General features: G+C 40.8%; 1 protein-coding gene across 10 annotated transcripts in view; it reads right to left on the bottom strand.

The window, feature by feature from the left end:
- The window catches only part of MYO9A (myosin IXA), a 429988-nt gene that overhangs the window by 194180 nt on the left and 210219 nt on the right, over positions 1–25589 (bottom strand). For all 10 annotated transcript variants that reach the window (XM_070431053.1, XM_070431061.1, XM_070431045.1 and 7 more), the window contains 2 exons: positions 23658–23779; positions 11214–11355 (listed from right to left, as the gene is read on the bottom strand). In XM_070431053.1, coding sequence (XP_070287154.1) covers positions 11214–11355; positions 23658–23779 — 264 coding nt within the window. The remainder of the gene's footprint in view (positions 1–11213; positions 11356–23657; positions 23780–25589) is intronic.

Raw genomic sequence — 25589 nt, 5'->3', positions numbered from 1 at the left:
AGGCTCTCATCAAGTTTATTGGCAGCTTCTAGCACATTATTGCAAGCCCTCAAAATTGCGTTTTTTAGCTCTATATCCTCCATTTCTGTCATGTTTTTTTGTCTCCGCATCTTTTATGCTTTCTTGGTGCACCCCCTTGTGGTCTTTGTGCGCAGTCTTGTTCTAGTTAAGCCTTGATTATTGTAGTTAATACTAGAGGGATTTGACCACCAGGCCGACTGGCTGTGAGAATCACCTGTATCTGCAGTGGGAGAACTTCTGTCCTCTGGAGAGGTGCTAATCTAGCCTTTGCCTGAGGCTATCCGGCAAATGGCTCTGCACAGGGCTTGTGTGGGGCGGGTCGCAAGGGATCAACAGGGCAGGTGGAGGGAGCAGTTATGGCTGCTCTCAGTCCCGTTCCCAGAGGCTCTGCTTCTCAGAACCCCAGCAACGGCTGCAAATCTCAGAGAGAAAGCTGCCCTCACGTTTCAACTGATGCCAGACAATCCCGCTTCTCCCGTTTGAGTCTGAGTCCCTAGAGACTTGCTCGGATCTGGAGCTCAGAGTCTGAGACTCCCTCCTGATTGAAAACGACAACCTCGCACTCAGCCACCAGCCTGCTTTTCGCACGCTCCTCTGCACCTTTAAATTTTCCACACTGCGCCTCTTCTGAGCCTCAGTATGCTGTTGTCTTTCCTTCTAGTTGAAGAGTCTGTCCTCGGCCAGCCTTCCTGTGGTTCTGGGTGATGTCCGTTCCATCTTTTAGTTGTATTTTTGAAGTGGCTGTTTGCGGCAGCAATCTCAGGTGTTTACCTATGCCACCATCTTGGTCTCCTCCACTATGCTCTCCTAACAACTTCTTGAGTTAATATTATTCCTATTTTATAGATGAGGAAACTGAGTAATAAAGAGGTTAACTATCTCAGCCCCTATCACACAGTAAGTGGAAGAACAAAGGTTCAAACACAACCACTCATAACCACTATACTGTGTCTGCATACAGACATCAAGTAGGCAGATGGATATATGTGTCTAGAGTCCTACAGAAATTTCAGAAAACACATTTGGATATCATCCACATATAGATTTTTTAAAATTGAGTAAGTACTTAAGAACTGTCAATAAGCAGTAAAAATCCCTGCCAAAGCATGGATGGAGGTTGGAAGGGATAGAACACAAGAAAATGGGTTAAAATATCCCACAGAATGATAGGGAGGGCAAGAAGCTTACTGGAAGGAAATCCCAGACTGATATGTATAGTCTGGGCATTTGGCTATAACCAAACCCAGATGGAAGGATCAAAACTTGGAGTGAATCACTACAAGTTTGTTCAGCTTTAAAAAATAGATCTAACTCAGAATTAGGCATGAAGAACATGCCTAATATGATGTCATCTACCCTGATGTCCAAAAGGCAGTTGGGCTCATCCTACTACTTTTAGGGATTTCCTTTCCTAATTCTTCTTTGTTCACCTGAGAACAGGAAAAAGGGGCAAACAGGCAGAAGTCTTGGTCCTTAGGTTGTCCTAAATACCCTTTGAGTAAAGGGTGGGGCAAAAGTAGGTTTACAGTTGTGAGTACACAAAACAGTTTATTCTTGACACTTGTATAAAAGTTAGTAAAACTAAGTAATAACTTTCAAATCCAAAACATCGCCATTGCCATCATCATCATCATCATATTAAATAATACATGCCAAGGGCAGACAAGATGTCAGGCACTAAGTTAAACACTATACATAAACTACTCAATTCTATCAATTACTCAAAGAATCAAGTAAAAGCTACACTTCATTGATAGGTAAACAGAGAGGTACAGAAGCTTGCCAAAAGTCAAGCATAGTAAGTACCAGTGCAAGAATTGAAACATCAATCTTCACTACCCCTAGACCATCCCATCCTATAACTACACTGTAAAACCTAAAATTCTAGAATTTTTTACCATGATGACTGTCAAATATTGATAAAGACCTTCATTTTCCAAATGTAATGGTCGTGTCTCTCTGTCTATGTAGGTCTAGATTTCTAAATACATTTCATAAACTAGTCACATCATTCTACTTGAAACTCTTTTCTCTTGGTTTCTATAACACATTTTGTGATTTACTACTTACTTTTTATGCTACCCCTCTGTCTCCACTGCTGGTTTCATATTAGAAATTCTTACTATCTGGTCTTATGTACTCTTTTCATTCATCTTACACCAGGTGATCTCAAACATAATGATGGTTTGAAGCACTACCTTAGGTATAAATAAATAACATACTTATATGATAAGGCCCAAATCCGTTTTTCCAGCTCAGATCTTTCTTGTTAAGTCTAACATACATTTCCACATTTCAAAATTGAAAGAATGCATTGTCTAGTAAAACAAGGCAGGCCTGGAATTTCCTTTGTGGGAAAGTTTTAAACTACTGGTTTAAATTATTTTAACAAACATGGGATTTCAAGTTTTCCTATATTTTTCTGTTGTCAGTTTTAGTAATGTGCATTTTTCATCAAATTTTCCATTTTATCTATGTTGTCAAATTTATTGATAAAATGTTCATATCCTCTTAATATCTGTAGGTTATGTAATTAAGTCTCCTTTTTCATTTCTGATATCTATAATTTGTGAATCTTTTTTTCAATAATTAGTTACTTTTTATACCTTTTACTTATATTATTTCTGTTATCTTCTTAAGGATCTGACTTTTAACCTTGTCAATTTCTCTACTGTATATCTGCACTCTATTGTACTGATTTCTGTTCTTTCCTTATTTCCTTCTCCTATTTTACTGAGGTATTTTAAAATAATTATTTACTTTTCAATTACAGTTGACATACAATATTATATTAGCTTCAGGTATACAACCTATTGATTAAATATTAATATAACTTACTAAGTGATCACCACAATAAGTCTAGTACCTATCTGACACCATACCTAGTTACTACTGTAACTTTACAACCTGTGACTGTTTCAATAACTAGCAATTTACACATCATAATTCCTTCCCATTTTTCACCCATGCCCCCCAATGCCTCTCCCATCTAGAAACCCATCAAAATGTTATCTGTATCTATGAGTATTTTTGGTTTATTAATTTATTTTGTTTTCTAGATTTCACATATAAGTGAAATCACATAGAATTTGTCTTCCTTTGACAGACCCATTTCACTTATTATATTCCATAAGTCCATCCAGATTGTTGCAGATGGCAAGATTTCATTCTCTTTTATGGCTGAGTCATATAATCCATTATATATATATATATACCACTTTTTCTTTATCCATTTGTTTATCGATGGACACTTAGGTTGCTTCCAAATCTTGGCTATCTCTATCATCATCATCCTATCTAATAATAGACAAACATGGTAATTAACCATACCTCCGCTACGCTTCCCATTGGCTAATCAGGGTGATATGCAAATTAACTGTCAACCAAGATGGCAGCCGGCAGCCACGCAGCTGAAGCGAACATGAGGCTTGCTTGCTCCAGTGATGGAGGAAGCCAAGGTTCCCCGTCTGCCGGCGCCCAGCTCTGAGCTGCACTCTAAGCAACAATGTTGCAATTATAGAAGCTAAACAAACCCCAGATACCTGCTTTCAGCTGGAGCTGGAGCCGCAACAAAGTTTCAATTACAGAAGGTAAATAAATCCCAGAATAAAAAAAAATAAAGGAAAAAAGGAGAGACTGGGAGCTTCGGTTGCAGGCTTGGCCCGCCTGAAAACGGCCCTCAGCGCCTCATCCAGGCTGGCCAGGCACCCAAGCGGGACCCCCACCCTGATCCAGGACATCATTCAGGGCAAACCAACCGGCCCCGACCCGTGCACCAGGCCTCTATCCTATATAGTAAAAGGGTAATATGCAAATTGACCCTAACAGCAGAACCACTGGGAATGACTGGTCACTATGACACACACTGACCACCAGGGGGCAGACGCTCAATGAAGGAGCTGCCCTCTGGTGGTCAGTGAGCTCCCACATGGAGGAGCTCTGCTCAGCCACAAGCCAGGCTGATGGCTGCCAGTACAGCGGTGGTGGTGGGAGCCTCTCCCGCCTCCTCAGCAGTGCTAAGGATGTCCGACTGCAGCTTAGGTCTGCTCCCCTCTGGCAAGTGGACATCCCCCAAGGGCTGCCAGGCTGCCAGAGGGATGTCTGACTGCCAGCTTGGGCCAGATCCCCCAGGGAGCAGGCCTCAGCCAGCAGATGGTCATCCCCCGAGGGGTCCCAGACTGTGAGAGGGCACAGGCCAGGCTGAGGGACCTCCCCCCCACCCCCGAGTGCACAAATTTTTGTGCACCAGGCCTCTAGTATGTAATAAAAGCCTAATATGCTAAGTGTCCGGTCATCTGTTCAACCAATCAAAGTGTAATATGCTAATGATATGCTAAGGCCACTCAACCACTCACTATGACATGCACTGACCACCAGGGGGCAGAAGCTCTGACCGGTAGGTTAGCTTGCTGCTGGAGTCTGGCCGATCGGGAATGAGCGAGACGGGCCAGACATGCCCTGGAGCCCTCCCACAGTCCGTCCCTGGCTGGCCAAACACCTGCATCCCTCCCCGGCCCCGATTGTGCACCAGTGGGGTCCCTCAATCTGGCCTGCACCCTCTTGCAATCCGGGACCCCACAGGGGATGTCTGAGAGCCGGTTTCAGCCCGATCCCACAAACCAGGCCAAGGAATCCCACTGGCGCACGAATTCGTGCACCACGCTTCTAGTACAGTAGGTTCTCGGGTTACATCAGAGATCTGTTCCTATGGCGAGACGTAACATGATTTTCACTATAAGGTGGAACCCACCTACATAAGCACCTACGTCACTCACATGGAGCACATACACAGCAGAAATGAAGAGAAACAGTAAAAAAAATTTAAAAGAAAGATAACAATTCCTGATCTTTACTTGTGGTAAATAAATAATAAAAAACATAAAAGCACATATGTACATGACGAAACCTTTTTTTGAATAAATAAATGGGAGATGGCGACCTAACCACAAAACGATGTACGTCGAGTCCAACATAACCCAAGGACTGCCTATATGGATATAAAGGCATAAGCGACCATTCGACTGGTAGCTATGACGCGCACTGACCACCAGGGGGCAGAGGCTCAACACACAGGCATGGAAACATGGAACAGACTGATGAATCTTAGAGCGAAGGGGGGAGGGAAAAGGGCGGGAAGAGATTAACCAAATATCTTATATGCATACTAGAGGCCTGGTGCACGGATTCATGCACTAGTGCAGCTGTGGGCAAACTACGGCCCACGGGCTGGATCCGGTCCGTTTGAAATGAATAAAACTAAAAAAAAAAAAAGACCGTACCCTTTTATGTAATGATGTTTACTTTGAATTTATATTAGTTCACACAAACATTCCATCCATGCTTTTGTTCCGGCCCTCCGGTCCAGTTTAAGAAACCATTGTGGCCCTAGAGTCAAAAAGTTTGCCCACCCCTGCACTAGTGGGTCCCTCGGCATGGCCTGTGGGGATCGGGCCAAAACTAGCAGTTTGACATCCCTCGAGGAGTCCCAGATTGCGAGGGCACAGGCCATACCAAGGGACCCCACCGGTACACGAATCCATGCACCAGGCCTCTAGTTGTAAATAATGCTGCAATAAAGAGAGATGCATATGTCTTTTCGAATCAGTGTTTTAGGTTTCGTAGAATAAATACCCAGGTAAAATTGCTGGGTCCTTTGCTATTCTTTTCCTAGTTTCTTAACATGGAAGCTTAGATAATTACTTTTTAATCATTTTCCCTAAATGTATGCATTTAAAGTTTTAAGTCCTTGTTTTAAATGCATCCGACCAATTATGATATGTTGTATTTTCATTAACGTTCAATTTTAAATATTATCATTTTATTATAATTTTTTTGACTCATAGGTTATTCAGAAGAATTTTATTTAAATTCTAAACACCCCAAAACTGTCTAGTTATCCTTATGATATGCCAATTATGTCAGCTTTTTGAGAATACAGTTTACTTTTTGTTTTTTATTTTGTGCCCACTTATTTTGTTAGATACTAAGAGATTATGTCTTAAAATCTACAACTGTGAAAAATGGACTTGTCTAGTTCTACTTTTGCTCTCCTTTTGGTTTATATACACTGAGTGGCCAGATTTTAATGACCACATGGCGTTTGTGGGCAAATTAGCTAAATTTCACGCTGAAGTTGCTAGAGGGCCAGACCATTATAAATAGGGAAGCAGGTTGTTTACCACAACAGTAGAAGTGATTTTTTTCTGAAGATATGGGTAAACAACGCAATTTAACAGCCTTTGAACGTGGGATACACACACACACACACACACTCAGTGGCCAGATTATTATGACCACCTGACGTTTGTAGGCAAATTAGCCGTACACTGCATCGTATGGGATATGGAAGCCAAAGGCCTGTTCGAACACCTTTGCTGTCTGCAGTTACCAAGATAAAACGTCTCCAATTCGCACAGGAACACAAGGATTGGACAGTCGAGCATTTGAAAAAAGTCATGTGGTCCGATGAATCACGTTTCCAGTTGCATCATGCAGATGGCAGAGTGAGAATTTGGCGGAAACAGCAGCATGAAAGCATGCACCCCACATGCATGAGTACAACCCTTCAAGCTGGTGGGGGCAGTGTTATGGTTTGGGGCATGTTTTCCTGGCATGATTAATTCGTGTGGAACAACGTCTGAATAGCACAACATACCTAAGTATCATTGCCGATCAAGTTAATCCTATCATGTTGATGGCATATCCCAATGGAGATGGCTTCTTCCCTTAAGACAATGCGCCATGCCACGGTGCTCGTATTGTGCAGGAGTGGTTTCAAGAACATGAGGGAGACTTTACCTTGCTTAGGTGGCCGCCACAATCACCAGATCTCAACCCAATTGAGCATTTGTGGGACGAAGTTAAAAGAGCCATCAGGCAGCTGGTTCCACAACCATCAAATCTCACAGAATTGGACAGTGCTATTCATCAGGCATGGTGTCAGATTCCTCGCATCACCTCAACATCTCGTGGAGTCAATGACAAAAAGAATCGCCGCAGTATTGAAGGCAAAAGGTAGCCCAACAAAGTATTGATGGGGTGGTCATAATAATCTGGCCACTCATAATAACATATATCCCATGTTCAAAGGCTGTTAAATCGTGTTGTTTACCCATATCTTCAGAAAAAAAAAATCACTTCTACTGTTGTGGTAAACAACCTGCTTCCCTATTTATAATGGTCTGGCCCTCTAGCAACTTCAGCGTGAAATTATAGCTAATTTGCCTACAAATGCCATGTGGTCATAATAATCTGGCCACTCAGTGTATATTGAAATGAAGTCAAATAGTAATACTAGAGGCCCGGTGCACGAAATTAGTGCACTGGGTGGGGGTGGGGGGTTTCCTCAGCTTGCCTGTGCCCTCTCACAGTCCAGGAGCCTTCATGGTATGTCTAACTGATGGCTTAGGCCTGTGTGGGGAGCTGGCCTAAGCTGTCAGTTGGACATCCTTAGCACTGCTGCAGAGGCGGGAGAGGCTCCTGCCACTGATGCTGTGCTGGCCAGCCATGAGCCCGGCTTCTGGCTGAGTGGCACTCCCCCTGTGGGAGCGCACTGACCACCAGGAGGCAGCTACTGTGTTGAGCATGTACTCCCTGGTGGTCAGTGCACGTCATAGCAACCGGCTGTTCCGCCATTCGGTTAATTTGCATATTAGCCTTTTATTATATAGGATAACTTTTGATGATTATGTCTTCCTGTTGAACTGGCCCCTTTTATTGGTTATAAAATGTGACACTTTATCTCTAATAATACTTCTTGCCTTAACGTCTACTTTGTCAAATAATAATGTAAATATACCACCTCTTTTAGTTGGGGTTTGCATAGTATATCTGTTTCCCATCCTACTTTCAACCTATATGATAATATGAATGAATCATCACAGACACAAATGTATATACCGCATACTTCCATTTATCTGAAATTTAATAACAAGTAAAATTTAGGACAAAAAGGTAGAATAGTGGTTACCTCTGGGAGAGGGAGAATGAGCAGGGAAGGGGCATGAAAGAAATCCATACACTTTAGATTTATATACTATGTAACTCACTATATGATGTTATAGCTCAAGCTATTTTGTTTTTGTTTTAAAATGCATTTTAAAATATTTTTTGAACTAAGTTATAACTGACATATAACATAGTATAAGGTGTAAACATGTTGATTCAATACATTTATGTTGCAATATAATTTCCGCCGTAGTAGTTTTAACATCTCCATGAAGTCATATAACTATCATTTCTTTTTTGTGGTGATAACATTTAAGATCTGATCTCATAAAAAAAAAAGGATCTAGTTCCTTAAGAACTTTGAACACTAAATTATAATCATAATATTAACTATAATCACAATGCTGTGTATTAAATCTCCAGAACTTAGAGATGATTATGATCATCTTCTAACTGCAAGTTTGAATCCTTTGCCCAACATCTTCTCAATTCCCCCACCCTCTAGCCCAGCAGTTGCCAACCTTTCGGACCTCATGGACCACCAGTGGTCCACAGACCACTGGTTGGTGACTGTTGTTCTAGCCCCTGGTAATCACCATTCTGCTCTGTTATTCTTAATGTTTGGTCTAAAATCTATTCCTTCCTGTCTTTTCCATCTGAGAAAAAACAGCACATCAAAATTATCCATCAGCTATAGCCAAAAGTTACTTACCTAAAATCCCTTAATAAGGTCTACTGATTATATCTCTGAAATATATTTCATAATTATCTAGATCTTCTCCAACTCTACTGCTACCCCTGTGGTTCAGTTTATCTTACCAATTTACCTGAACAGGTTTTAAAAATAACCTAATTTGATCTCCCACCTCCCATTCCCATCCTCTGTTGTTCTTTCTCCTCACAGTAATCAAAGAAATCTTTTAAAAATACAAATGAGATCCTCAACTTTAAAATTTTTTCATGGCTCCCCATAATAATTTCAACAAAAACCAAATTCATTTAACTTCATCTAAAAGCCCTGAAGAATTAACTTGCTTTCCATTCTCTGAATTTATTTTATGCCACTAGATCCAGTGTTCGCTATAACCTAGTAACACTGGCTTGTTTTCAATTATTCTTACACTAGAGACCCAGCGCATGAAATCGTGTGCAAGTAGGGTCCCTAGGCCTAGCCTGGCCTCCATTGCATAACCTCTGCTGCCCTGCAATGCTATGTGAAGCTCTCTGCCCCAGGACGATCCGTGATGCTCACGGCCGCTGCCCCCTCGACTGCTCCATGAGGCTCCCCCCGCCCTGCAACTACTCCGAGAAAATCCCCCTGCCTCGCTACTACTCTGCAAACCCGCCCCCCCCCCCCACCCCGCAACTGCTCTGTAAGGCTTCCCCGCCCCTGGACTGCTCCACTAAACTCCCCCCGCCCCGCGACTGCTCCGCGAAACTCCCTGCACCCCATGACTGCTCCACAAGGCTCCCTCCGCTCCTGGACTGCTCCACAAAACTCCCTCCCGGTCGCTGCCACCGCTCAACAGTCCCCATTACAGCCCCGCCGGCACCCCTCCCCCCCCATGGCGAGCAACTCGGGGGCCTGGGGGAAGGGACCGAGAGGTGCTCCATGCACCTCCTGGTGATCAGTCGTTTGGTTGTTATGGCGTTACGGCCACTGGCTTTTTATAATATAGATGTTAGGTTCTTTTCTATCTAATGATTCATCATTTACATTTACTTCAGGCCATCTCTCAAAATCTGAGTTTCTCAGGGAGGTCTTCATAGATCTACAAATTGAAAATCCAATATTTCACTAGTTTCTCTCATAGAACCCATTCATTAGTAGCACATAGCCCCATTTATCTGTATTATACACAAACATACATACACATAAATGTGTGTGTGTGTGTGTGTGTGTGTTTGTGTATCTATACTAATAAAAGGGTAATATGCTAATTAGACTGGGAGACCTTCCAGACAAAGCCATGGTAGCAGGGCTGAGGCAGAGGCAGTTAGGGACGATCAGGCCGGCAGGGGAGGGCAGTTGGGAGCGAGCAGGCCGGCGTGGGGGTGGGAGGGGGCAGTTGGGGGCGATCAGGCCAGCATGTGGGGGGAGCAGTTGGGGGCGATCAGGCTAGCAGTGGGGGCAGTTGGGGGCGAGCAGGCCAGCAGTGGGGGGCAGTTGGGGGCAATCAAGCCAGCAGGGGGTGGCAGTTAGGGGTGATCGGGCCAGAAGAGGGGGCAGTTGGAGGCAATCAGGCCGGCAGGCAGAGTGGTTAGGGGAGATCAGGCAGGCAGGCAGGCAGGCAGGTGAGCGATTAGGAGCCAACGGTCCCAGATTGTGAAAGGAGTGTCCTACTGCCACCAAGGGGTCCCAGATTGGAGATGGTGCAGGCCGGGCTGAGGGACACCGTACTCCCCGTGCACAAATTTCGTGCACCGGCCACTAGTATGTATATAGAGAGCCAGGAATATATTTGTCTATTTTACTTTATTACTGTATCATTCCAAATACCAAGCTCAGGGTCTGACATGCTATGTGTTTAATAAACACTTCCTGAATAAGTGATCTTAATTCTACTCTTACTTCAAGATCCAAGAGAAAATATATTGCTCCACTAGTCTCCATATCATCACTATCTTGCCTGGGAAATTGTCTTAAATGGCAGGCTCAAACATCAAATATTTGAAAGATAATAGCTCATTAATACGTTAAGCGCCCAGTCACCAGTGACTGACACTATACTTCCTGTCCGGTAGACAAAACAGGCTGGGCGCTTAACGCATTAATTACAAAAAAAGAACTGAACAAAATTATGAATATTTCCTTCCATAGGAGTTAAAGAGTTGTAATAAATTCATTAGTAGTACAAGCTCACAAATTCCTAATGGTGCATAAAGACATGAAGCCTCAGTCAGGCCTCATGGATGTAGAGAAGAGAATAATTCAACAAACTATGAAGATCAACTAGTACATTTAAGACATACTGATACTATCTATTCTTTCAGATCTAAAAAGGCTATTAGAATGGACTAATATCAGGTTTATATGTAGAAAAAATCAACGGAAACATCACCTAAGACAGTAATATATTACAAGGTGAAATCTAAATTTTAGTAGTATCCTTATAATAATCCTTATAATAATGTCACTAATTGCTACTGATGAAGAGCCTCCACACCTACGAAGAGGGTAGTGTGGTGTAGAGTTAAGAATACATCTCTACCCTAAAGGCATATGCAATATGAAATTTACTGACCTTTACCCCATATTTTACTTTCCCGGCATAATGCTTTATGGTGAAAGCAGGCTCCATCACAGCTGGAAATTCAATGTAAGAATTCTCTTCATGTTGATGCTTAAATTTATCTAGCAATGTTTGATTTGTGGCCTGTGGAAAACTGAATTAAAAACAAAAGAAAGATGTTGCAGTGAATACAATCTTTTTTAAAAACACACACACATTATAATTACACTGCCATCAAACACATTTAGCAAATTACAAAGAGTTTTTACTGATATTATCTAATCTGATTTTCATAACAAGCTAAAAAGTGAATGTAACAAGAAAAGTATTCCTATTTTATAGATGAAGGATCAAAAATTGTGATTTGCCCAAACTCACACTTTGAAAGAAGTGGAACTGAGAAATAAACTCAGGTTCTTAAGTATTTAGCTTATGTTGCATTGTGCTGTACTACTATAAAACCTATCTGTAATAATAAAAGTGTAATATGCTAATTAGACCAGACGTCCTTCTGGATATCCTTCCAGAGTAAGCTAGGGCTGCAGCTGCCATGGCTGCGAGGGAGGGATCTAGACAGCCATCCACAGCTGCAAAGGCCTACTCTTGCACGAATTTCATGCATCGGCCTCTAGTAGGATAATAAAAACTAAATCATATGTTGTTTGGAGCCAAGAATTTCCAAAAAGGAAATGATGTCTCAATTTGGATAGGTCCTTTAAATCCACAGTAATTTTTGTTTTTCTTCATATATAAATTAAGCAGTAATTTTCTTACCCATGCCAATTACTATATATTTTTATATTTTATCTATTATTTCAAATATATCAATGTTATTGTACTCACTGATGAGCATTTCATATCCAGGAATAATTCAAATAATATTTATAACAAAGTATTACATAACAGCAAATACAGGAATATAAAAGTTCAGAAGAGAAAAAAATCACTAGTCACTGGGAGTAATGAAAAGGTTCATATGAAAAAAGAAAGAAAGAAAAGGTCCATATGGGTATAGAAGGCAAGTATGAGCTAGATGTTAAAGGTTGGGTAGGAGTTGAAAACAGGAAATATCACTGATAGAGAAAGGAGAGAGCAAGTATCTTTCAGAGAATAGTTTCACTTAATAGTAGCTGAGATAATAAGAAATAATGTGACAAGAGGTTGTAAAGATGCTGAATATAAAATCTAATATGTAAAAATGATTCCAAAATTACAACAAAAATGATTAATGAAGTAGTATGTATTGGAATCTGAAAGGAAAATGGCCTTTGGTGTCAGTCATAGTCATAGTATAGGTTACCAGTTGTCTGTGAACTTGGGCAAGCTAGGTAGATAACCTTCTTTAAGAATTGGTTTCCTAATCCATAAAATTAGTACAATGAGGTATCACAATGCAAGTAGGATTTTAAAAACCCGAGTAAAAACATCTAACACTTGCTGGCATCTGCTAGAGATGATATAAAAGTTATCTACTTTTTGTTGCCAACATTGCCATTTTCCTAGTCACCTAGGTATGCTTTCATATTCAAATACTATAATTTCTTCAAAACATCTGTACCCTAGCTCTTCCTTCCACAAAATACCGACTTCTGCGCATGGGCCACAAAATTTCAATCACACTGTACATGCGCGCCCACACGTGGTATTTTGTGGAAGAGCCACACTCAAGGGGCCAAAGAGCCGCATGTGGCTCGCGCCGACCACTGACCTAGACCAACCCCAATCTCTGCAAACTTATGCCTCACTACTCCACAACAGAATGCTTCTCTTCAGGAAAGATTTATTTATCTTCTAATCCAGAGTAATCAAAATGCTTGTGATTTCTTTTTCTCCTACTTTTACATGGAAGAAAGAAATATTCAAACAAAGGAGGACAGACATGAGAACAGTTTTTATTTCAAACAAGGAAAGATGGAAAGGAAAGCTCTCCACATATCCCATATTCAAGGAACATTTGTGGATACATACTACATTATCAAGCAAAAAAGCTTGGAACAAAAAAATCAGAAATTACTGTTCATTCCAAAGCTCTTCATCTAGTGTTCCCCCAAAGGCTATCTGCAAGGGTAGCTTCAGTGTTTCTATGCATATAGGAAGTACTTCTGAAACTTTCAAAAAAAAAAAAAGAAATACCAACGGCCGGACCCCACTTGCTGTGGTTCTACAGAATTGAAGCTACGTGGTGCCACATTAGTATTTTTTTTTACAAGTGCTCTTATGAGCAGGCAAGATTGACAACAGACTGTCCTAAATGAATGCTCTGATCTTAACTTCAGTTTGTTAAATCGGTGATTCTGATTCAAGAAGTCTAGGGTGAAAGTCTGAGATTCTGCATTTTTAATAAGCTTCAATATGCTGCCAGTGCTGCTGTCAGCAGATCACACTTTCAGTACTATAGGAAAGACTAATAACACTCCTAGCATCCTATTCCTACCTAACTTTGTTTACACTATTCCTCCTCTCTAGATTCCACACTGCATGAATCCCTTATAATCTAATTTAAAAAACTTGCCCAATGTCAAATAGCCATTAAATAGTGAGAAAAAATTAAAAAAGACTTCTGACTTCAAACCCAGGCACCTAAAGCACTACAAATACACTGAATGAAGAAGGAACACTGCTAAAGATATATTTCATGTTATAGATTCACTATATAACAAAATATTTTTAGATTAAACTACTTAGTCTAAATGATTTCCAAAATGGTTCCTCCTACATCTGACAAACTTATTTTCAATCCTGCCTTAAAGATACATGGCAGAGGAAAAATATTTTATGCCTTTGCAACTTCTGGGATATTAAAGCATAGAGACAAAGGTAATAACAACAATATAAATTGAGGTTTGTTAAAAATTTTTATGGAGGACTGAATATAGAAATATAATTGAAGGGACAACTATCAAGAGGTTATTCAGTTATCGCCTACATACAAACCCTTACAGATGATGCAAAATAATTATGAAGCAACTGCTAATCAGCCTAATAATTAGAAAGTTCTTCAATATATTGAGTCAAAATCTGTCTCCCTGTAATTTCTGGTCATGGCTTAACCTCACAAGCTTTTGGGCAACAGCGAAGAGGTGACATTCTCCTCATTGGACAATATTTATATTTATGTGAGGTTACAAATGTCCAGGGTAACATAGTCTTTGTATAAAAGATGTGCACTCAATAAAATTTTGCTTAAAGAATGACAGGACAGACAAGACTCCTTTGCTCTACAATTATATATCAACTATCTCAACTGCCGTTCATAACCACATTAAGATATATATAGCAGATGCCCTGGCCGGTGTGGCTTAGTTGGTCGAGTGTGGTTCTGTGCATCAAAAGACTGCCAGTCCGACTCCCAGTCAGGACACATGCCCAGGTTGCGGACTCAATCCCCAGTAGGGGGTGTGCAGGAAGCAGCCGATCAATGATCTTCTCTCATCATTGATATTTCTATCTCTCTCCCTCTCCCTTCCTTTCTGAAATCAACAAAAATATAAAAATTTTTAAAATACCAGGAAGGTTTAAATCTTCAGTCCACCATTTACTGCCTATATGACCTGTTTCTCAAATTGCTTAAAGTTTTTGGTTCTTTTTATTACCATAAAAAATGCTTATCATTTCAATATCAACCATAATGGTTGTCAACAATTAATATCATAACTAGCTATGGGATTCCAAGATGGTGGCCTGGAGGACGGCAGTGAGGGGGAGAGTGTGAGTGGCTGAGGGTGTGAAAGGGAAGAGTGTGGACATGTGGTGTGTGTGTATGTGTGTGTCTGAGGAAGGGACAGCTAGATCTCGCAGGACCTTTGGGGGCTGGCGGATCAGGCTCGCCTAGCCAGGCAGCCTCTGCTAGTGCAGTAATCTCTCCCAGAGCACCAACTCTGCCGCAGAAGCTGAGCCATCTTGAAGGGGAGAGATGTGGTGACTGGGAGCCTAGCCTCACCTCCACCCAGGGTGCCCTCAGATACCACCCAGGAACCTACAGCCACACCAGCCAGGGAACTGCTGCCTCAGCTGCAAACTCACGAACATCCAGACTTTAGCCTCCCCAGCTGAGGGCTACTGTGAGTTCTGGAGCGTGCTCCCCTCCTGCCAGCCAGATGCTTTAGCCCCGGGCACCACACCAAGCCAGCAGCCATGTGAAAAGAGCCACCATCCGGGAACATGCACGGAGCAAGCAGCCGCTGCCCGTAACCCCTCGAGGAGCAGCCACCACCCACGACAGCCTGAGGAGCAGGCCTCATCCCATGACCACGAGAGGAGCAGCTGCCACTTGTGACCATGTGACCCGCCACCAGGACCTCCGCTGCAATCACAAGCCCTGTGCGATTTGACTCCTAGATCCTTCAGTGAGAGCAAAAATGGGGAGACAGGAGAACAACCCCCAAAGGGAAGAAAAGAGGAATCACCAAAGGAACTAAATGAAAGTGACAATGCAATATGTCAGAAGAAGAATTCAGAATAAGGGTCAGAGAGTTCATAAACCAGATGGATGAGAAAATCAACAACCTATGTAAGAATCAAGAAGAAATATAGAGTGATAATAACTACGATAAAAAAACACTATGGAAGCTTTCAACAGTAGACTAGGAGAAGCATAGGACCAAATTAGCGAATTAGAAGAAAGGGATGCAAAACACACCCAATCTGAACTGCAATTGGAGAAAAAAATCAAAAGACAGAAGGAGAACCTGAGGGAGCTTTGGGACAACATGAAATGAAGCAATATATGTATAATAGGGGTGCCAGAATGACAAGAAGAGGAGCAAGGATTAGAAAACCTATTTGAAGAAATAATGACAGAAAATTTCCCTGATTTGGGGAAGAAAAAAGTCACACAAACACAGAGTCCCAAACAAGATAAACCCAAAAAGACCCACACCAAGACTTGTTATAATTACAATGGCAAACATTCAGGACAAAGAGAGAATCCTAATGGCTACAAGAGAGAGACAGAAAGTTACATACAAGAGATCTCCTAGTAGATTATCAAATGATTTCTCAACAGAAACACATCAGGCCAGAAAGGAATGGAAGAAAGTAAACAAAGTGATGCAAAAAAAGGGACTGAATCCAAGAATACTTTATCCAGCAAGGCTATCATTCAAAACAGAAGGGGAAATCAGGAGCTTCACAGACAAAGAAAGGATAAGGGAGTTTATCACTACCAAGCCAGCAATGCAAGAAATGTTAAAGGGACTGTTGTAAAAAGAAGAAAAAAAAGGCGGCTGGGGGAGGGGGGTGGGGGTGGTTTGAGGAGGAACACAGGAAAAAATAAAAACGGCTGCAAACAAGTACCTATCTATATACCAGTATATAAAAGCCAAAGAGACCAAATGACCGGTCACTATGATGCACACTGACCACCAGAGAGCAGATGCTCAACGCAGGAGATGCCCCCTGGTGGTCAGTGCACTTCCACAGCGGGAGCACCGCTTAGCGAACTTAACAAGCAGCAGTGGTGGCAGGAACGACATGGGCTCCTCTCCGGTCACCTGCCACTTGGCACACTATTACATCCCCTGAGGGGTCCCAGATTGCAAGAGGGCACAGGCATGGCTGAGGGACCCCACCGGTGCACGAAGCTGTGCACCGGGCCTCTAGTCAGTAATAACTTTAAACATAAATGAACTAAAAGCTGCAATCAAAAGACATCGAGTGGCTGAATGGATAAGAAAACATGACCTATATATTTGCTGTCTACAAGAGACCCACCTCAGCACAAGGGACTCACACAGACTGAAAGTGAAGGGATGGAAAAATATCTTTCAGGCAAATGGAAATGAAAAAAAAGCTGGGTAGCAATACTTATATATGACAAAATAGACCTCAAAGTGAAGGCCATAACAAGAGATAAGGAAGGCCACTTCATAATACTAACGGGATCAATACAACCAGAGGATATAACTCTGGTAAACATATATGCACCCAATGCAGCAGCACCCAAATACATAAAAATTCTTCTGGAAGATAACAAAGGGAGAGATTGACAGCAATACGATCATAGTAGGGGACTTTAATACTCCATTGACATCACTGGATAAATACTCTAGACAAAAAACCAGCAAAGAAACAGCTATCCTAAATGACTCACTAGTTCAGAAGGACTTCATTGACATCTTCAGAACATTTCACCCCAAAGCTACAGAATATACATTCTTCTTAAGTGCACATGGGGCATTTTCAAAGATAGATCACATATTAGAACATGGGCAAAGTCTCTCCAAATTCATGAAGATTGAAATCATATCAAGCATCTTCTAAGACCACAATGGCATAATATTAGAAATCAACTACAATAAAAACAATTAAAACAATTAAAACACTTGGAGGCTGAGTAACATGCTATTAAAAAATGACTGGGTTACCAAAGAGATCAAAGAAGAAATTAAAAACGTTCTGGAAATGAATGACAATGAAAACACAACAAAACCAAAACTTATGGGACACAGTGAAAGCAGTCCTGAGAGGGAAGTTCGTAGCATTACAGGCCTAATTCAAAAAACAAGAAAAAAATAATAATAAATTATCTAACCCTGCAACTTAAAGAATTAGAAAGAGAGCAACAAGAAAAGCCTAGAGACCATGGGACGAGGAGACCAAGATGGCGGCATAGGTAAACACCTGAGATTGCTGCCGCAAACAACCACTTCAAAAATACAACTAAAAGACAGAACGGACATCACCCAGAACCACAGGAAGGCTGGCCGAGGACAGACTCTTCAACTAGAAGGAAAGACAACAGCATACCGAGGCTCAGAAGAGGCGCAGTGTGGAAAATTTAAAGGTGCGGAGGTGCGAGTGAAAAGCGGGCTGGTGGCTGAGTGCGAGGTTGTCATTTTCAATCAGGAGGGAGTCTCAGACTCTGAGCTCCAGATCCGGGCGAGTCTCTAGGGACTCAGACTCAAACGGGAGAAGCGGGATTGTCTGGCATCAGTTGGAACGTGAGGGCAGCCTTCTCTCCGAGGTTTGTAGCCATTGCTGGGGTTCTGAGAAGCAGAGCCTCTGGGAACGGGACTGAGAGCAGCCATACTGCTCCCTCCCCCCGCCCTGTTGAGCCCGCCCCGCCCAAGCCCTGCGCAGAGCCATTTGCCGGATCACCTCAGGCAAAGGCTAGATTAGCACCTCCCCAGAGGACAGAAGTTTTCCACACAGCTGATTCTCACAGCCAGTCGGCCTGGTGGTCAAATCCCTCTAGTATTAACTACAACAATCAAGGCTTAACTAGAACAAGACTGCACACAAAGACCACAAGGGGGTGCACCAAGAAAGCATAAAAGATGCGGAGACAAAAAAACATGACAGAAATGGAGGATATGGAGCTAAAAAACGCAATTTTGAGGGCTTGCAATAATGTGCTAGAAGCAGCCAATAAACTTGATGAGAGACTCACGAAAACTAATGAGACCCTCGGTGCTATGATAAAGAACGAACTAGAAATTAAGCATACACTGACTGAAATAAAGAATATTATACAGACACCCAATAGCAGACCAGAGGAGTGCAAGAATCAAGTCAAAGATTTGAAATGCGAAGAAGCAAAAAACACCCAACCGGAAAAGCAAAATGAAAAAAGAATCCGAAAATACGAAGATAGTGTAAGGAGCCTCTGGGACAGCTTTAAGCGTACAAACATCAGAATAATAGGGGTGCCAGAAGATGAGAGACAGCAAGATATTGAAAACCTATTTGAAGAAATAATGGCAGAAAACTTCCCCCACCTGGTGAAAGAAATGGACTTACAGGTCCAAGAAGCGCAGAGAACCCCAAACAAAAGGAATCCAAAGAGGACCACACCAAGACACATCATCATTAAAATGCCAAGAGCAAAAGACAAAGAGAGAATCTTAAAAGCAGCAAGAGAAAGAGACTCAATTACCTACAAGGGAATACCCATACGACTGTCAGCTGATTTCTCAACAGAAACTTTGCAGGCCAGAAGAGAATGGCAAGAAATATTCAGAGTGATGAATACCAAGAACCTACAACCAAGATTACTTTATCCAGCAAAGCTATCATTCAGAATTGAAGGTCAGATAAAGAGCTTCACGGATAAGGAAAAGCTAAAGGAGTTCATCACCACTAAACCCGTATTATACGAAATGCTGAAAGGTATCCTTTAAGAAGAGGAAGAAGAAAAAGGTAAAGATACAAACTATGAACAACAAACATGCATCCATCAACAAGTGAATCTAAGAATCAAGTGAATAAATAATCTGATGTACAGAATGAACTGGTGATTATAATGAATCAGGGACATAGAAAGGGAATGGACTGACTCTTCTTGTGGGGGAAAGGGGAGTGGGAGATGCGGGAAGAGACTGGACAAAAATCGTGCACCTATGGATGAGGACAGTGGGTGGGAGTGAGGGCGGAGGGTGGGGCGGGAACTGGGAGGAGGGGAGTTATGGGGGGGAAAAAAAGAGGAACAAATGTAATCTGAACAATAAAGATTTAATAAAAAAAAAAAGAAAAGAAAAGCCTAGAATAAGCAGAAGGAACGAAATAATAAAGATCAGAGCAGAAATAAATGACAGAGAGGCCAAAAAAAGAAAAAACAATACAAAAGATCAATGAAACCAAGAGCTGGTTCTTTGAAAGGATAAACAAGATTGATGAGTCCTAACTGGTTTGGCTCAGTGGGTAGAGCGTCAGCCTGTGGACTCAAGGGTCCCAGGTTCGATTCCGGTCAAGGGCATGTACCTTGGTTGCTGGCACATCCCCAGTAGGAGGTGTACAGGAGGCAGCTGATCGATGTTTCTCTCTCATCAATGTTTCTAACTCTCTATCCCTCTCCCTTCCTCTCTGTATAAAATCAATAAAATATATTTTAAAAAAAAAAGATTGATGAACCCCTAGCCAGGCTCAACAAGAAGCAAAGAGAGAGGACCCAAATAAACAAAATCAGAAATAAATAGGCAAAATAACAACAGACCCCACAGAAATACAATGGATTGTAAAAAAATACTATGAGCAATTCTATTCCAACAAACCAAACAACCTAAAGGAAATGTATATATTCCTAGAAAAATACAACTTTCCAAAGCTCAATCAAGAAGAATAAAAAAATCTCAACAGACCGATAAATGAGGAAATTGAAGCAGTCACCAAAAAGCTTCCAGCAAACAAAAGCCGAGGGCCAGACAGCTTCACAGGAGAGTTTCAGCAAATATTTAAAGAAGAACTAAAATCTATCCTTCTCAGACTATTCCAAAAAATTCAAGAGGAAGGCAGGCACACTTCCAAGCTCTTTCTATGAAGTCAGCGTTACCCTAATCCCAAAACCAGATAAAGACACAACAAAGAGAATTACAGACCAATATCCCTGATGAACAATAGATGCTAAAATCCTCAACAAAATTCTAGCAAATCAGATCCAGCATTACATTAGAAAGATCATACACCATGACCAAGTGGGGTTTATTCCAGAGATGCAAGGCTGGTACAATATCCGCAAATCAATAAACTTGATACATCACATAAACAAATTGAAAAACAAAAATCACATAATCCTATTAATTGATGCAGAAAAGGCATTTGACAAAATCCAACACCCTTTCCTGATAAAAACTCTCAGCAAAGTGGGAATAGAGAGATCATACCTCAACATAATAAAAGCACTATATGAAAAACTTAGAGCCAACATCATACTCAATGGGCAAAAACTAAAACCATTTCCCCTAAGAACAGAAACAAGAAAAGGATGCCCACTCTCACCACTCCTGTTTGACATAGTACTGGAACTGCTAGCCATAGTGATAAGACAAGAAGAAGAAATAAAAGGCATCCAAATTGGAAAAAAAGAAGTAAAACTATCCTTATTTGCAGATGACATGATACTAAACATAGAAAACACCAAAGACTCCATCAAAAAACTACTAGATCTAATAAATGACTTTGGCAAACTCAAAATGGATAAAGGACTTAAACGTAAGACAGGAAACCATAAAAATCTTAGAAAAAGCCATTGGCAGCAAAATAGCAGACATATGTCGTAGCAATATCTTTACCATTACAGCTCCCAGAGCAATGGAAACTAAGGAGAAAATAAACAAATGGGACTACATCAAAATAAAAGGCTTCTGGCACAGCAAAAGAAACCATCAACAAAGCAACAAAAGAGCCCCACTACATGGGAGAACATAATTGCCAATGTTATCTCCGATAAAGTTTTAATCTCCAAAATTTATAGGGAACTCATACAACTTAACAAAAGGAAGATAAATAATCCAATAAAAAAATAGGTAAAGGATCTAAATAGACACCTTTCAGAAGAGGACCTACAGAAGGCCAAGAGGCATATGAAAACATGCTCAATGTCACTAATCATCCGAGAGATGCAAATCAAAACAACAATGCGGTACCATCTCACACCTGTCAGAATGGCTACCATCAACAAATCAACAAACGACAAGTGCTGTCGAGGATGCGGAGAAAAAGGAACCCTCGTGCACTGCTGGTGGGAATGCAGACTGGTACAGCCACTGTGGAGAAGAGTATGGCATTTCCTCAAAACATCAAAAATGGAATTTCCATTTAATCCAGTAATTCCACTTCTAGGAATATATCCCAAGAAAACAGAAACACCAATCAGAAAGGATATATGCACCCCTCTGTTCATAGTAGCACAATTTACAATAGCTAAGATTTAGAAACAGCCTAAGTGCCCATCAGCAGATGAGTGGATTAGAAAACTTTGGTACATCTACACAATGGAATACTATGATGCTGTCAAAAAGAAGGAATTCTTACCATTTGCAATAGCATGGATGGAACTGGAGAACATTATGGTAAGCGAAATAAGCCAGTAAGAGAAAGATAAATATCACATGATCTCACTCATTTGTGGAATATAATGAACAACATAAACTGATGAACACAAATAGAACCGGAGTCATAGAAGCATTGAACAGACTATCCAACCTATGAGGGAAGGCAGGGGGCTAGGGGGTAAGAGATCAACCAAAGGACTTGTATGCATGCATATGAGCAAAACCAATGGACGCAGACACGGGGGAAGGTGGGTGAGGGCATTTGCTGGGGGTGGGGGTGGCCGGGGAGAGGTCAATGGGGGGAAAAGGAGACTTATGTAATACATTAAACAATAAAGAATTTAAATTAAAAAAAAAAGATGAAAATCAAACAAAAAAACTACCTATGGCTGTGGCCAGTGTCACTTAGTTGGTTGGAGCATCATGATTCCCAGTCAAGGCACATACAGGGGAAGGGAAGGGGGAGAAGGGGGGCACATGGGAGTCAACCAATTGATGTTTCTCTCTGGCTTCAATCTCTCTCTCTCTCTCTTTCTCTCTCTCTCTCTCTCTCTCATCAATAAAAATGTATCCTTGGATGAGAATTAAAAAACTACTTATGAAGCTTTCAAAAGAAAATATACCAGCGGTAAAGGTACACAAGCAGAGTTAAGAACCACTACCTTACAATTTTATAAGAGATAATATATGTTTCAGGGCATATAGGCAAAACAAAAAACTTTTAAACAACTGTGGCCATGAAATTATAATATTTTTGTAATAACTACATTTTAATCCATTTAGATTGATGTAAATAGTCTAGTAATACAGAGGTTAGCTGTAACTGTCTGCAGTCTCCTTTCCAATATATTTTTCATACTGCCATATTTACTCTGTATTTCTATACAGCCATTCTTTGTGTTTATGGCTTATCAATAGGTTGACATATAACTTACTATACAAACCAGGTATTCTGAGGGTAAAAGTAGGTACCTTTAATAACTAAACTAGACAACAGTCATAAACTTTAGACTGTCCACACAAACATGATGTATGAACATCCTACCTATAATAAAGCCCCAATATTTTATATCCTAGTTTAATGGGTATAATATTAAGCTAGGTACCAGGTGATCTAATTTAATTTCCAAATATTTTACTTAAAATAAAAAACCCCCACATTCTCCATCACTTCAGTTTCTCCAATTCTAAATCTGCCATCTCTTAGCATAATTTAACTATAAATAATACTTTATAGAGCACTGAGAATGCTCTGGAGGATGCCGTGTGAAGCTTTATTTCTGAAGCTTATAGATAAGTTTAGTATACTGAACAGTATTAACAAAGGATGGTAAATATTTGGCATATATTGCCACTTACCACCTGCACAGTTATGGCAGTATCACTAATCTATCATGATACATCTTCTACTAAACATGAAAACAGCAAACACATCTCACATTTATAACTTGATTCAAGAAAAGAGAAACACACAACAAATTTAACATCAACGTAACTCTATAGAAGAAATATGGAAAAACATATTTAAATGAGTTCTATAATAGTGAAGTCCATACAATTTTCCTACACACACACACATACACACACACACACACACAATGCTTTTGATAGTGTAAGAAGAAAGATTAGGACTTAGGCATGAAAAGCCCAAATGGCCTGTGACAAAATGGAAAAGAATTATACTCACTTGCTTTCTTCATCTAAAAGATGGAGCAGTCCTGTTGGTTTCTTGCTAATAAGATTTATGCAACAGGTGTTATCTATATAATCTATATTGTGCCAGCTGATACCTTCAGCTCTGTATTCCTCCTAGGAAACAACAAATTAACAATTTATTCATCTTGCAGAAAGTAATAGGTATATGATAATAAGGACTGAAAAACTTTTCACAGGCTTAAAAAAGAATAGTCTAAAGTTTCCTCTTTTAAATCAGGAAGACACATGACAAAAGGTGTAATTTCAATTTTATAAAATCTTGATATAGTATCTGTCTATTTCCTTTAAAAAGTACATGCAACCAAATTTTTTTGTTAAATCCTACTTGTGATACATTCAGATCAAAATTTAGGGTTAAATTTGTTTTAGACATCCTATTTGATGATTACACTAAGGAAAAATATAAAATAGAGAATCCTAATTTCTCCCATGTGACTATAAATCATCAACAATGAATTTAATAAAACAATGTCTGGGCAAAGTGGAAAACCATCACCTCCAGTGATCACCGATATAAATCATATAGAATTCAAATATACTTGCCTTTAACAAAATAAAACCCTTAGTATATTTTCCAAAACAACAAGGTTTCACATTCCAACACTTAAAAACTCAAACCTTAGGCCTTGAGCAACTATTCAAAACCCTCTGACAAAAAAAAACAAAAACAAAAAAAACCCACCCCACATTCCTTACTAATATTTCTCTGTACTGAAAAAATATTATTTTACCCATCAGTGAGATGCTTTTACTTTTTGACTATTTTCCAGAAAGATGCCCCTGAGAATCTAAGAAGATATGTTTCTATATTGCAGGGATATCTAGGCACCAAGAAAATACTATGTTCACATGATGGTTTTAGTATTCGCTGAAAATACTTGCTTACTTCTCTGTAAATATGGTGATTTTATAATTTTCATCACTTTCTGTATTATTATCATCCTACAAAGAAAAATAACCCTAATATACAGGAGGCAACCAATTGATGATAGTTATTCTAACTGGGAAAGCAAAAATGCTTAAATCTTTCCTTTTAATTAAAAATTTCTCAAGTAAGACTTCCAGTCAAAACGGCAGAGTAGGTGTATGCAGTGCTCTCACCTCCTCCCACACCCACATCAAAATTACAACTAAACTATGGAATGACCATCATTGAGAACCGCCTGAAGACTAGCTGAACAGAAGTTCTATAACTAAAAATATACAGAAGCCACATCAAGACCAGTAGAAGGGGTGGAGATGCAAAACGGGCGAGTCCCACACCCACGTGTGACAGTTAAAAATCAGGAAGGATAACTCAGCTGCAGAGGTCCCTCCTGAGGAGTGAGGGGTTCCAGCCCCATACCAGGCTCCCCAGCCTAGGGTTCCAATGCCAGGAAGAGAAGTCCCATAACCTGTGGCTGTGAAAACCATTGCATTCCTCTTAAAGGACCTGTGCACAGATTTACTCACTGACTCACTTGCTCTTGAGTAGAAGTACTGGGGGGCAGCAACTCAAAAAGCACCAGGGACATACAGGAAGGAACTGAACAGTCTGGCTTCAAAGCAAGGGCTAGAAGAGCAGCTTTCTCTCAGGCAGAAGTGCTGGCAGATGCCACTGTTCCTTTGTTGAGCCCCCTCCACCTAGCCTAGAGGTAAAGGCCAGTGCCAAGTCTGAGTATCCATCAACCTGGCTAATGCCCTGCCTGTTGATCTCTGAGATGCCACCCCACACAACTTGTGGGCCAACTCAAGCCACTTTTCCATTTAAATAGCCTGTCTCAGCTAGCGCTGGGGACTTTCCTAAATCTCTCAAAGGTTCACAAACCCCTAACAAGCAGTGGCTGGCCTCAGAGTATCCCATTCTTCTTGTTAAGCAAGGCCCAAGCCCAGCACTAGTGCCAGCCAGCCTTAGATGGCAGCT

Source organism: Myotis yumanensis, unplaced genomic scaffold, assembly GCF_028538775.1.
Source record: "Myotis yumanensis isolate MYYU_CA2020_CCGP unplaced genomic scaffold, mMyoYum1.0.hap1 SCAF_1, whole genome shotgun sequence".
In the NCBI taxonomy this organism is placed as follows: domain Eukaryota; kingdom Metazoa; phylum Chordata; class Mammalia; order Chiroptera; family Vespertilionidae; genus Myotis; species Myotis yumanensis.
This window is presented reverse-complemented; position numbering and strand designations above follow the sequence as displayed.